Source organism: Typopeltis vanoorti, chromosome 9 (genome assembly GCF_054136105.1).
Source record: "Typopeltis vanoorti isolate ZY-2024b chromosome 9, IOZ_Tvanoo_1.0, whole genome shotgun sequence".
Lineage (NCBI taxonomy): Eukaryota > Metazoa > Arthropoda > Arachnida > Uropygi > Thelyphonidae > Typopeltis > Typopeltis vanoorti.
This window is the reverse complement of record NC_143557.1, coordinates 136,440,263-136,455,267: the sequence shown is the minus strand read 5'-3', so window position 1 is coordinate 136,455,267 and position 15,005 is coordinate 136,440,263. Positions and strand designations below refer to the sequence as shown.

The 15,005-nt window shown below is 35.6% G+C and overlaps 1 protein-coding gene across 3 annotated transcripts in view; it reads right to left on the bottom strand.

Moving 5' to 3' along the window:
• The window catches only part of Piezo (piezo type mechanosensitive ion channel component), a 1,325,935-nt gene that overhangs the window by 996,902 nt on the left and 314,028 nt on the right, over positions 1-15,005 (bottom strand). For all 3 annotated transcript variants that reach the window (XM_090398322.1, XM_090398324.1, XM_090398323.1), the window contains one exon: positions 2,555-2,806. In XM_090398322.1, coding sequence (XP_090254448.1) covers positions 2,555-2,806 — 252 coding nt within the window. The remainder of the gene's footprint in view (positions 1-2,554; positions 2,807-15,005) is intronic.

Genomic DNA, 15,005 nt, shown 5'->3' with positions numbered 1-15,005 from the left:
GGAGAGTTTTTTTTTTTTTAGGGAGGGAAGAGCGAAGAATCAATTTAAGTATTTAATTATGTTGACATTATTTAAATTAAGGGATATTAAATCCCACACTGTTTTAAAACCGAATAAGAAACTCAAAGATCGGAATCAAAGAGTTTCATGCTGAATATAGTAAACTATAAAAATATATCGGCGACTACTAGCGTAAGCTAAAGCACGTAGTCCAAAGTACATAGTACAAACTGTGGCAACTCGTAGCAAAGGTGGGGAAAGTTCTGATCGCTTTTCTTAGTATTTCCCATGATGTAAAACCCATCTCCTAGGAGATGGGTTATGTTATACATTATGGTGGGAGGTCACTACCCAGACCAGTTTCGATCTTTATTGAGATCTCATCAGTGAGTAGCTAGACCAAAAATAATACTAAGGATAAAGCGAAAGCAAACAGACAAACAAGTCAGGTTTGCGCCTGCAAGTGTTACAAGTCTAGCTGACCCGAAACGTAGTGCAAGACCAAGGCAACTCATGGTAAAAGTAGAAGAAGCTCTGAAGGGTAAATATTAAGATTAGTGATCAGAGCTTCTTCTACTTTTATCATGAGTTGCCTTGGTCTTGCACTACGTGTAGGGTCAGCTAGACTTGCAACACTTGCAGGCGCAAACTTGACTTGTTTGTCTCTTTGCTTACTTGGGAAATGGAGTAAAACCAGGTTTAAAATAGCTTGGTATCTTTAACATTTATTATACCCAAGGTAAAATACTTTCTACATTTATATCTCCTCCTGAGATTTTTATTTAATAAAGTTAAAACACCTTATGGTAACTTGTTCTGGTAAAATACTTATAAGCTCTGTATTAATAAAATCTTGGTATTTCTAGCCTGGCTCCCACTGATGAGACCTCAATAAAGGTCGAAACCGGTGGGTGCTATTATGAATTCGCTCTCTAGGTTTTTGACTTAAGGGAGCAATTTGAGTCTCCGGGGAAAGTGTTTTCCGGCACAGCCCGGTGAGGGGCTTTGTCGGTGAATGCTTTTCTTCAGAAATTAAGCGGTTCTGCTTGGTGGTGGTGGGTGTCGAAGGCCATCACTGAGTGGAGCCAATGCTGAGATGGACGGTCTTTCGCCCACTATTGAGTGGTCTAGGGATCATCCGAATTTTTAGAGACAGCTTTACTTATTCATAAGGTCGAAACTGGTCTGGGTAGTGGCCCCTTGCCATTAATACAAAGCATCATACATCTCCTCCAGGAGATGTGCTTTGCATTAAGAGTAAATATTAAGATTAATGATCAGAGCTTATTCTACTTTTACCATGAGTTGCCTTGGTCTTGCACTATGTGCAGGGTCAGCTAGACTTGCAACACTTGCAGGCGCAAACTTGACTTGTTTGTCTGTGTGCTTACTTGGGAAATGGTGTAAAACCAGGTTTAAAATAGCTTAGTATCTTTAACATTATATATATATATATATATAGTATCCTGTACTCCTCTTGAGGATACCTGTCAGGAATTTGATGATATATAAGTTAGGAAATATTAGCAGATTTAAAAAGGACTATCTCCTACAAATGGGAACAGACACAGACCATATCTGTTTAAGGTAGGATAATGAAATAAAGTTTCATAAGTTTCTTTATAAAGATGTTCTATGAGGAAATAACTTATGAAGGACTCTCATCTCATTAACTAATACACCAACAAGTCCCAACTGTTCAGGCTCATGATATTTAATATAAGACTTGTGTTCTAGACAAATAAAAGCAGATCTTCTTTGTCCAAAATTAGATAAGATGCAAAAGCAATGAATCTTGTAGACACCTGGAAAATCTAGAGGAGGAAGCTTGTCTTTAGGAGAAGCAAGAAAGGTGGTGATTTTTTTCTGATAGGGTGAAAAAGAACCAAAATATTCAGTAGTTTGAAAATTTTCACTATGCATTCAGAAATGCCTTTCAAATAAGGGATAGGAATGTCAGTTATTTTTTCTACATTGGAAGGGGAAGAGATACAATTGTTACAAGGTTTTTCCCTTAAAACCATTAGATAAAAAGGTGGATTTAATATGTTGTAATTTTTTCTGTAAAGGTTCACCTGAAGAACAGAAAGAATGAGCACAATGTAGTAAGTTCTTAATAGTTCCAGAGATTCAACATGATTATAATGACCTGTATATGTATATTCTCTTCCAAAAAACTGAAAATTGTAAGCTTTCATCTGGTTGACAAAGAATCAAAAGAGGTACATCACTTGGCAACTCGGAGCTTGGTCCACCTTTGCTTCGAGTTGCCAAGTGATGTACCACCTTACCTCGGTCCTGAAGATATTTTCAGGTGCAAACTTTGCTTGCTTACACTTGGATAAAGGACTAAACTAAATTTATTATATCTGATTTGATCTCTATCAATAAGGCTCCTGATTATCTAACCCTTATAACAATGTGATATAGTTGTACAATTTTTCAGGTATTGAGTCTCAAGAAACAGTCTATAATTGCTAATATCTCTCTTCTTACAGCATGCATTCTTTATTAATAAAGAAACTATAAAAACTAACATAATAAGGATATTCACCTTAACTGCCAGTGGCTGATAGCAACGATCTCCACATTTAACGAGACCAATTTGAGTGTAGTTTTCAGGCAATTCATCCTTATTCAAATTTAAGCTGTATATGTACTGCAACAATAGTAATACTTCTGCATATGTTACCAAGATGGGTGAAAAATGTAAACAGGCTTGTCTAGAATTAGGCACCATCCAAAGTAGGCATGATCCAAGAAGAAGAGTGAATGTTAGCCAGCTGTGGTAAGTTATACTCCAAGTCTAGGTGAATAATATTAAAAAATAAACAGACATTATAAATCTGATATTATAATGTACTACATCTCAATTCTAGTGTTGCACAAAAATCATATTTATAACACACGCACACGGGGAGGTGAGATATACAATGATATCAGACATTCGAATCAACTACACAGAAGTTAAAATGCCTTTTCAGGAAAAAGGAAAATTACCAAATTATGTTAATCAAAGAGAACTTTATTTACACTTCCTCTCTCTCGCCTTACCTTCAGTCTTAAAATGCAACAATGCTTACTGTGATTGATCTTTTCCACCATTTCCCTGGTCTTCTAACTGAACTTTTTTGTACTTGGTTTCTGTTTATTTAATTATTCTATCATTTTCTATTCTGTTAACACATTTTTAAATTTCTTTTCAAGTTTGCTATCCATTAATTTTTAATTGTAAGGCTCACTTTTTTTTCAACTGTTACTTAAATATTTCTAAAATTTGATCTTAACAAATTTTAGAAATATTTAAGTATTAAACCATAAACGAAGATGTCAAATAGAAACTATGTTTTTATTTTGGCTAGTTTCAAGAAATACTTTGTTTCACTTCATCAGGAAATAACATGAATAAATTAAAAAACTAGAAAACAAATAATAAGAGTTAACATTTCTAGTGAAAAATATCCGAAACCTTTTAAACAAGTGTGCATTCGCTATTATGCTAGCTGCTGGCTCGTGATTTGCTGTATATTACTGGTAGATACAAGTGTGTCACAATGGATTAAAGAACACCTGATGATACAAAACTGTCTCTTCTTACACTGTAAAGGATGCTTCACCATTTCGGCTAATTCTATGAATGCTCTTGCGTCAAAACAGTAATTTAGGTAGATCATTTTAGTTTGTTGGCAATCTACTTGGTCTATGGTTTCTGTTGTATGTGCTGCTAACTTTGATGTGTCCTTAAAGTGTTCTGATCAGCATACTTCACTACATCTGCCTGCCTATCCTACATAGTGTAGATCACAACTGCAACTGATCTTTAGATGCCTGGTATTTTAAGTGGCAGATGCAGAGGTTTGGGGGATTTCAGGTAATTAGAGATTTTGTTGATTGGGTAGAGGTGACTTTTGTTTTGTTGGCAAAGCAATCTTGCCATTTTATCTGTGACTGATTGTATATATATGGGAGAATCATTGCTCCTTTATATATATATATATTTTTTTTTAAAAAATAGATTTAATGACTTAAAAACCAAGATTACTTATAAAGATTTAATAAGAATAATACAACTAGTTTCGGCTTATAATAGCCTTCATCAGTTATACTTAAAGGAAGAGAATAGTAATAAACATTGAAGTATCTAAACTGGAAAATACAGGTAAAAAATTGCCACACATAATTGATACATAAAAAACGTTGTATTTTTTCAAGTTGTTCTAGCATGCATGCCATTGTTTATTGCAAGTATGCCTGCAGATTCACGTGAACGCCAATATTGAATAACCGCAGCATGGCTATCCGGGATGTTATAACTCAAATTGTTGTTTAAGTGGACAGGATTCAGAAGGATTTCCCTTGATTTTATAATTTTTCTCTCAAACTCATCATCACAGCGAAAAATATTTTCTGATCTATCCCAGCAAACGGAGTGGCTTTGTTGATCATCATTAGGATTATTTGAAAAAAGAACATGACTAGATAATGCAGTTGCATGTGATCTTTTGTAAGGGATGTCTCTTTTATGCTCTTCTATATGTTGCTCAACAGATTTGTTAGTTTGTCCAAAATAAGGGATATTGCAATCGCACCATAATTTATATACACCTGGATATTTTAGGTTGTGATGAGGAGTCTTTGGATGGCTGATTAGAGAACGGATTTTAGGAAGTGTGGTGAAGAACGTCTTGATGTTATATTTTTTAAGGACTTTTGCTAATTTGTTATATATATATATGTGTGTGTGTGTGTGTGGTGATCAGCTTTTACTCGGTTGTTATACATTTGAAAAAAATATAGATTTAATGACTATAAGACCGAGATAACATAAAAATCTTTAAAATCTTTATATGTTATCTCGGTCTTATAGTCATTAAATCTATATTTTTTTTAAATATATATATATATATATTCATTTTTCTAAATTAACTGACTTAAAACCCGAGAATTATAACACAATGACATTTATTTGAAAAAACGCAACATGTTTCGTCAAGAACGACTTCATCAGGCTATAAGAACATAGAAAGATATTAAAAGACACTGAAATTAACAGTGACACACTCTAAAGCTATACAATTATAAAGCCATAATATTCGACTGTAAATTACAGTTATTATGAGCTTGAACTACAGTCCGAGTTAAAGTTCTATTGTTGTACACCTGTGCGTGTGTGGAATCACGCGATCTCCAGTATCTAATAGTAGAGTTGAAAGAGTCAGGCAAATTATAGCTAAGATTGTTATTCATGTGAAAAGGGTCCAAGGTGATTTCTTTTGACTCGACAATGCGGCGCTCTACTTCATCATGGCAGATGTGTAGGTTTGAAGTTGATGTCCAGTTTATTTCATGTTAGTGGCTTTCGTTGTTCGTGTTTATTGAAAACAGGACATGGCTTGACAGAGCAGTTGCTCTGGTTCTTTTATAAGCAGTGTCGCGCTGGTGCTCTTCGAGACATAGTAAGATAGATTTCTCTGTCTGCTCATAGTAAGGCTTTCCGCATTCACAAGTGACCATGTATACACCTGGGAATTGTAGAAGGTTGTGAGGTTGTTTATAGTTGTTGAAGCGTGATCTTATTTTTGGCATAGTCGAGAAGCACGTTTTTATGTTAAACTTCTTTAGAATTCTACTCAGCTTTTTGGATAGTGTGCTGATATATGGCAAGACGATATGACCTTTGGAGTTGTCCTGTGTCTCTACGTTGACGGTGGGATAATTGGTTGTTAATATTTTTTAGAGGGTAGCCATTGTTTTTAAAGGTCCATTTAAGATGTTGTAGTTCCTTTTTCAGTTCTTCTTCACCTGACAGTACAGATCTTGCACGATTCGCTAGAGTTGATATAATACCCAACTTTTGTGCTGGATGGTGATGGGATGATGCATGCAAATATCTGTCTGTATGAGTTGGCTTTCTAAATATAGAGACTTTAATTGATTCAGGCGTCTTGGTGAGTTTAACATCTAGGAAACAGATGGAACTATTTTCTTCAATCTCCATAGTCAATTTTATATCTTGATGGCGGTTGTTTAAGTGGTCGAGAAACTTGTGAAGATTCTCAGTACCATGCTCCCATATGAGGAATATATCATCCACGTATCTAAGCCAAATTTTTGGTTTTAAAGTAAAAGAGGAGATTGCTTTTTGTTCAAATTCCTCAAAAAAAATGTTGGCTAACACAGGAGAGAGGGGGCTTCCCATAGCTAATCCTTTGACCTGTTTGTATAGTTTACCTTCGAATTCAAAATAGCCAGAGTTTACACAGTGAGATAATAGAGAGAACATTTTATTTGAAATCTTTTTTAAAATATGGAGAACGTCCTGTGTCGGACCTTTAAAAACAATGGCTACTCTCTAAAAAATATTAACGACCAATTATCCCACCATCAACGTAGCAACGTAGAGACACAGGACGACTCCAAAGGTCATATCGTCTTGCCATATATCAGCACACTATCCAAAAAGCTGAGTAGAATTCTAAAGAAGTTTAACATAAAAACGTGCTTCTCGACTATGCCAAAAATAAGATCACGCTTCAACAACTATAAACAACCTCACAACCTTCTACAATTCCCAGGTGTATACAAGGTCACTTGTGAAAGCGGAAAGCCTTACTATGGGCAGACAGAGAAATCTATCTTACTACGTCCTGAAGAGCACCAGTGTGACATTGTTTATAAAAGAACCAGAGCAACTGCTCTGTCAAGCCATGTCCTGTTTTCAATAAACACGAACAACGAAAGCCACCAACATGAAATAAACTGGACATCAACTTCAAACCTACACATCTGCCATGATGAAGTAGAGCGCCGCATTGTCGAGTCAAAAGAAATCACCTTGGACCCTTTTCACATGAATAACAATCTTAGCTATAATTTGCCTGACTCTTTCAACTCTACTATTAGATACTGGAGATCGCGTGATTCCACACACGCACAGGTGTACAACAATAGAACTTTAACTCGGACTGTAGTTCAAGCTCATAATAACTGTAATTTACAGTCGAATATTATGGCTTTATAATTGTATAGCTTTAGAGTGTGTCAATGTTAATTTCAGTGTCTTTTAATATCTTTCTATGTTCTTATAGCCTGATGAAGTCGTTCTTGACAAAACATGTTGCATTTTTTCAAATAAATGTCATTGTGTTATAATTCTTGGGTTTTAAATCAGTTAATTTAGAAAAATGAACATATCCCAACCCCCGAGTTAATAGTACTAATCATATATATATATATATATATATATATATATATATATGACAGAATGATCATTGACTCGGTTAACATACATAGTTTTATGAAAAATATTGAATGACTAGAACCGAGATTTAATTAAAAAGGTTTTTAATATAAACACACTACTAGTTTCGGCCTGTAACAGCCTTCTTCAGGTGACATTATAAAAGAAAAAACACTAAACATTGAGGGTTAAAAGACTATGAACAACATAGACAGTCTTTATACACAATTAGCATTAAAACGTTGTAGTTGTATTTGAAGCTGTTCTTTCATTTGTTGCATTGTTGGGAGAGTGCGTGCTTGCTGCCTCACGTGAACGCCAGTACATGATTACAGCTGAATGACTATCCGGGAGGTTGTAGCTTAAGTTGTTATTTAGATGAACAGGATTGAAGATGATTTCTCTCGATTCCACAATTTTTCTCTCTATTTCGTCACTGCAACGGAAGATGTTTGTAGATTTTTCCCAGCAGACTTTGTGACTTTGGTTATCATCATTAGGATTAGCTGAGAAGAGGATATGACTTGATAATGCACTTGCTCGCTGTCTCTTGTAAGTAATGTCTCTCATGTGTTCTTCCATACACATTTCGACAGATTTGTCTGTCTGCCCGAAATAAGGAATATCGCAGTCACATAATATTTTATATACGCCAGGGTATTTGAGTTGATGATGACAAGGTTTTGGGTGGCTAATTAAGGAACGGATCTTTGGAAGTGGAGTGAACAAGGTTCTGATATTGTATTTTTTTAGAACTTTTGCTAATTTATGTGAAACAGTACTTATGTAAGGAAAAGATATATTGCTTTTGAATCTATTTGTTTCTGCACAGTCAATCCCATCATTTCCCTCCTCATAAGCTTGGAATAATTTCCACCTTGGGACATAGAGCCCGTTCTCTTCTTGATGATCCAAATGAACTGCTTACAGAAAAAAACCATCTGAATACTTCTTTCGAAGTTAACGGATATTCCAAGAAAATCATTAACAAATTCCTTCTTAATCCTCCCAGACATCACTCAGAAGAAACAAATAGATTCAAAAGCAATATATCTATTCCTTACATAAGTACTGTTTCACATAAATTAGCAAAAGTTCTAAAAAAATACAATATCAGAACCTTGTTCACTCCACTTCCAAAGATCCGTTCCTTAATTAGCCACCCAAAACCTTGTCATCATCAACTCAAATACCCTGGCGTATATAAAATATCATGTGACTGCGATATTCCTTATTTCGGGCAGACAGACAAATCTGTCGAAATGCGTATGGAAGAACACATGAGAGACATTACTTACAAGAGACAACGAGCAAGTGGTGCATTATCAAGTCATATCCTCTTCTCGGCTAATCCTAATGATGATAACCAAAGTCATAAAGTCTGCTGGGAAAAATCTACAAACATCTTCCGTTGCAGTGACGAAATAGAGAGAAAAATTGTGGAATCGAGAGAAATCATCTTCAATCCTGTTCATCTAAATAACAACTTAAGCTACAACCTCCCGGATAGTCATTCAGCTGTAATCATGTACTGGCGTTCACGTGATGCAGCAAGCATGCACTCTCCCAACAATGCAACAAATGAAAGAACAGCTTCAAATACAACTACAACGTTTTAATGCTAATTGTGTATAAAGACTGTCAATGTTGTTCATAGTCTTTTAATCCTCAATGTTTAGTGTTTTTTCTTTTATAATGTCACCTGAAGAAGGCTGTTACAGGCCGAAACTAGTAGTGTGTTTATATTAAAAACCTTTTTAATTAAATCTCGGTTCTAGTCATTCAATTTTTTTCATAAAACTATATATATATATATATATATTTTTTTTTTTTTTTTTTTTTTTTTTTTTGCGCAATTTGTTTAGGGGTTGAAATAGAATTTTTTTTTACTAATATACTGTTGTAACCGTTTTTTGGAAGGACAGAACTAAGATAATGTAGTCTTGGTTTCATTTATCAAGGAACACAACCAAATTTTTGGTTGTGTTCCTTGTTCGAGGTATTTTTTTCTTCCTCAGACTAGTTCAGCATTTTTTTTTTTTATTATTATTATTATTAAGTTACTGGTTTTATTGTAGTTTGATTTTTACAACTGATATTTCCATATCATATTTTTCTCACACACAAACAACAGAATAACAAAGCTAGTATAGTGAAGAGCCAGCTGAATAAATTTAATATGGAATAAGAGAAAATTTAAAACTGCCAGTATATAAGAGAGTGTTCAAACCAGTTTTAAGTTATGGATCTGAGAGTTGGGTTAGAAATAAAGCATTTGATTAAAGACAACAGAGAGGTCTTAAAAAATTAGGGGGATCTGAAGAGATGGCATCAATGGCAGAATCATATTAAAAATGAAGAGATTAGGATGGAACCTGACATTGTTAGTATTCAGGTTCCTTCCTAAAGTTGGGATTGGGATTAACAGAATGGGAGAGGAAAGGTTAGCAAAACAGGTGGTGTTTGATGCCAACAGGGTATGAAAAAGATCCAGAGGAAGACCGAAGTCTAGGTGGCATGATTCAATCAGAAGTGCCTTAGAAGAACGAAATGTTAGATACAATATTGGAGTAGTCACAAGGTACTTGTATACTGGCAAGTAAAGTAATAGACTAATTTGGAGAAAAATTGCTGATAGGAAATTACTAATAATGTAAACTTAGTCATGTAGTGAGGTCATGGTAGCCTGAACACCCCTTGAGAGTAGATATCAGGAAATGATGGTGATGATTTTTCTCCACATTATATATTTGTACATTATCTGCTATGAGTGCTACAGTTTTTAAGAAGAATTATCTAGAAGAAATGAGATGTCATGAAAGTGAAGGAGTTAGTAAAAGAGCATTGAGGGAAAGTAATGAAACTGGAAGAGTCATGCTGAATAGCGTAGAAAATGAGACTGTGAGTGATGCTTGTTTGGATTTTAATGAAGTTATGAGTGGTACAATATATGGTGATTCTATGATTAAGGGGTATGGAGCGCAGTATGCCTGAGGAGTGTTCGGCTGGTGGAACAATAGAGAGAGTAACTTTAGCAGTAAAGAGAGGGCATGATACAGAAAAGATGGTAGTTATGATGGGTACAAATAACCTGAGTGGTAGTATTAATCGGATAGCAAAAGATTTAAGAACATTGTTAGATATTGTGAAGAAGAAAAGTGTCAAAGGGAGGATAGCATGTGTGCTGCCTCGTTTTGACAATTATGAATTAAGTAGACAAACAATGATAATGAATGATATGATTGCAAGAATGCACAAAAAAAAAGAGGTCTGGAATTTGTTGATGTTTGGAGTGTGTTTTAAGGCAAAAGACAGCTGTATGCAAGAGATGGGTTGCATCTGAAGATGGAAGGGCATAAGCGATTGAAAAAGTTACTATTTTCTGAACAAGTTGAAGTAACTGGGCAGGGAAACTAAAATTGAAAAGGTTGAGTGTAAGAAGCAGAAGATGTGGTTACTGGAATTAAATGTGATGAGTACAGCATTTTCAGGGTGGATAGAGAAGATAGAAGGGGGGGGGGGGGTACTGTTGATGATAGCTGATGAGTGGCAGACAAAGAAAGTAGTATATCAGGAGGATAGACATGTTAATGATAGTTCATTTGAGGCGGTCTGGTGTGAAATAGTAACCAATGCAACCAAATATACAGTTGGTTGCTGCTATAGGCCAGGGGGGGGGGGGGGTGATATTGAATTCATGCATCAGCAAATTAGTGCATGAAGGGTTAGTGATTATTATAGGAGATTTTAATTATGGTGACATTGTTAGATCCTAAATGAAGGAATCTTAGAAAGAAATCATTCATTTAGAGTCTAACATATAAAACTTGCTGGCAAAGAAAAATACCTGCACATCAGTTGTAATTAAAAGTGAAACTTCCTCACTTTATGTTAAATTTGTATTTTTTTATTTCAAAGTGCCTTATATTTAAGCTGATGTGATTATATTAAGATTTCATTTTTAAGTATGTCTAAAAAGAGAGATAATCTGATTTAAATTTAAGCCTCACTTAAGCTATGTAAAATTTACTGTGAGTCATCTAAAAAGTTGCCAAGTAATAATTCCTGGAAGGCATAAAGCTACATGTGTACAGCGTAACGCTAGCGGCTATAGCTTACTTGGAAAATTACGTTGCCATGTATTCTGTGAATTCAAGTATAATAGCGTTGTAAAAACGAAGGATGAACCTAAAGGGGTGAAAAGATAAGGGCCGTGTGCAAAAAGGGGACTGAGAAAAGAGGGCACTCTATAGAAGGATACAAGGGGTTGAGTCCGTATCGCAACGCTCTCTCTCTGGTCGTAACATTTTCCTGTTTTGGAGGTTCGGAAGTTAGCAGGCAGTTTCGTGTAAGGTGGGGGGGTGAAGTCTGTGATAAGATGTTGGACTGCGAGCGTTCTTAAAATGAAGTAGGATTCTATGCAAAGCTGAAGGTAAAAATTCCAGTCCTAGCAGAATCAAGCCGTTCGATGAAAAGTCCCTTCGAGTTTTTCCTGAAAAGGGTCCCGATTTGAGTGTGTTTTCGGCAGAAGGAATGAAGATAGCGTAACCCCTACGTTGGCGTATGGACAGCCAATAGATGAGAAGTATCCAGACATACACATGGTGCAGAACGATGCAGAAAAGGCTCAGTAAGGTGCAATTACTCTAATTTTGTGTGAAAGTTCATTAGAAGAGAGATTATTTACAAATGTGAAATTAAGAACTATATTCTAAAGAACTCTGTGGACAGTCTCTATTTAGAAAGTTAATCTCCTTTGAGAGTAAGAAGAATTGTTTGGAAGAGATCTTTTGTAATTTTGTTATGTGATAGGATTAACTTGATGCGATAAGAATAGTAGAATTTAGTATCTCAGTAACATTATAATGTTTGTTAGTTTTCTCTTACGAGTAATACTACTGAAAGGAATTTAGCTTAACTTCATATCATTTGCTATCTATATCCCAATGTGCAGTTACTGTGTTTAGCATGCCTTATAAGATTTAATTAGTTTAGAATGTAAGTTAAGGGGATAAAAAATCCCTAATTGTTTTTCAGCCAGTAAGCGAAACTAAGATCGAACACTACAATCTGTAACGTTTCATGCTGACGAACTGTCAGCGTATCCAAGCGTAAGTGACCACTTGGTAGTGCCACACCACGGCAACTCGTTGCAAAGGTGAAGCAAGCTTCCTCACTGTTCTTGATATTTTCTCATAATGTAAAACACAGCTCTTAAGAGATATAGTGACACAGTAATATAGTGACACACCTTTCGGTCAATCGTATAGCAAAAGTATGTAAGTTTTCTTCACTTAAACTCTGATATTAACTAGGTCTAGCTACTCACTGATGAGACCTCAAAAAAAGGTTGAAACCGGTCTGGGTAGTGACCTCCCCTCATAATGTAAAACAGTACTACATCTCTTAAGAGCTGTGTTTTACATTATGAGAAAATATCAAGAACAGTGAGGAAGCTTGCTTCACCTTTGCAACGAGTTGCCGTGGTGTGGCACTACCAAGTGGTCACTTACGCTTGGATACGCTGACAGTTCGTCGGCATGAAACGTTACAGATCGTAGTGTTCGATCTTAGTTTCGCTTACTGGCTGAAAAACAATAAGGGATTTTTTATCCCCTTAACTTATATCAACTTCGCCAGAAAAAAATAGCCTTTTGGCTTTTCATCTTAGTTTAGAATGTGTTAATCTCTTAGTTTGAGTTTTATTTAGTATTGAGCATAATTGAGTGTATTAATTTTGTATTGCATTTTAGATATTCCAATAAAGATGTCATATTTATCTGAACCTGAGTCATGCCTGATTATGATTCCAAATTACGACTTATAAAAACAGAACCTATTTTGGCGGGAAGGATTTAGAGAGTGAATATAAATATAGATTTAGGTCACGACTGCAATAATCTGAATCTATACAGCAGTTTAAATAAGATATTGTGTAAGAAAGCTAAGAATCTAGTATTGTCTTCCTGAGTAAGGATCTTTTCTACTATAGGATACTGGGTGGCGCAGCAAAATATAAATTCGCCAGTATCCGAAGAGGAAACAATCCTAGATATAAGAATAAGATTAAAGTAAGAGAAGAAAAAATAACTAACAAAAAGAAAATATATAACAATAGAGCAGCCGTTAAAGCCGTTAGTTAAAAATAACTAACAAAAAGAAAATATATAACAATAGGATTTCAATTGTATAAGGTTTTAGGTAAGAAAGGATAGATTTAAGTAAACAACTAATTAAGCATAAATCATATAGAACCATCGATATAATATGGCGCAGCAGCCAGCAGGATGTGATTAGGTTCCGAAAAATTAAGTAAATTGACCTATCACAGTGAGTTGGTCTTTGGTTCATATCAGGCAATCAGAAATTTGTTGGAAATAGTAGAAATTTTGAGAAAAGAATCTTATATTTCAGGGTAAGCTCTAGCACAAGTATGTCTGTCCCAACTAGTTCTGAGATGAACGACACTGAATGTTTTCGTACGATTAACCCACAGCAAGTATTCCCCCAGTTCTCTGGAAAGGAATCAGATGATGTGTTAACGTTTTTTGGTTATATTGTGGAACTGAGAAAAATTGGTAGATGGAGTGATTTCCAACTCCTTATTCTGCTACGCAGCAAACTATCACAAGAGATTAAAAGATAACAAGTGAATATAACAGAGAAGGACAGGGCGATCTGCATAGCACAAGTTAGAAAGAATAGGAGAGGCAGTTAGAAAGGTAGGAGAGGCAGTAAAAGGAATAGGAGAGGCAGTTAGAAAGGATGCAAAGCCCGCCTTCTTATCTAATCATAAGTCAAAAAAAAAAAAAATCAAGCAAAAAGGAAAGGTAACTCCCAGAGGATTGAGGGACATCTAAAAAGAAATTTTCTTGAAATTTTTTTTTTCTAGAAAGGGGGAAACCTCCTTTGTTACATCCTGAATGAAGCACTTTATGAAAGAAACAATCCATTCAGGATTTAACAAGTCAGAAAAATCAGCTGAGAGAAAAAACTTGTACTCGAGCAGAAGAAATAAAGTACTAACTGTAAATAAGAACAGAATTACCTCCTTTTAGTAGAATTGTAATACCATGTAAAGAACTTCGTGTATAAATTAGTATTATATGAAATGCACCATGTATACAATGAATGGGTAAATTAGATGTAAACATTAGTCCAAGGGTCACGGGCGGGCCTGAGGCATAGGCAATATCGGAAAGCGACGCACATTCGTTTCCCGGAAGATGCTGCTATGATCTCGCGATGTGCCGAAGTTGTCGCGGATGGGAAAAGATCGCAGAAAGGAAAGTAAGAGGGCACTACCACGGCTATTAACAGGGTGTTAAAAAGGGGAGAAATGAAGGGAGAATAAAAAGGGTTTGCACCCCTTTCTCAAGTCTTTTTTCTCGTCTCTTGGATGATGATTCGACTTCTCCCGTGGACCGGAAGTTCCTGACAGTGTTTCTTGGCGATAGTATGACATCGGACGATGTGCTTATCCCTATGATGTCTGAATTTCTGTCGGTACTAAAGCATGAGATGTCAGCATATGCTGCCTTCGCTGAAAGTTCCAACGGAATAACATCGCGGATGTATATTATGAACCAGCAGCTAGAAACAAGGATGGCCCGAAACAGATCGAGAATAGACAAGGGAAAAACGCCAGGTGCAGAGCATAGTTTAATCTGATGACCATAATGACTCACCACGTGGACGCAGGCTCATGGAAGTATCGAAAGATAATTCAAACAAAGAAGGACAGTGCAGACGGACCTGGAGATCA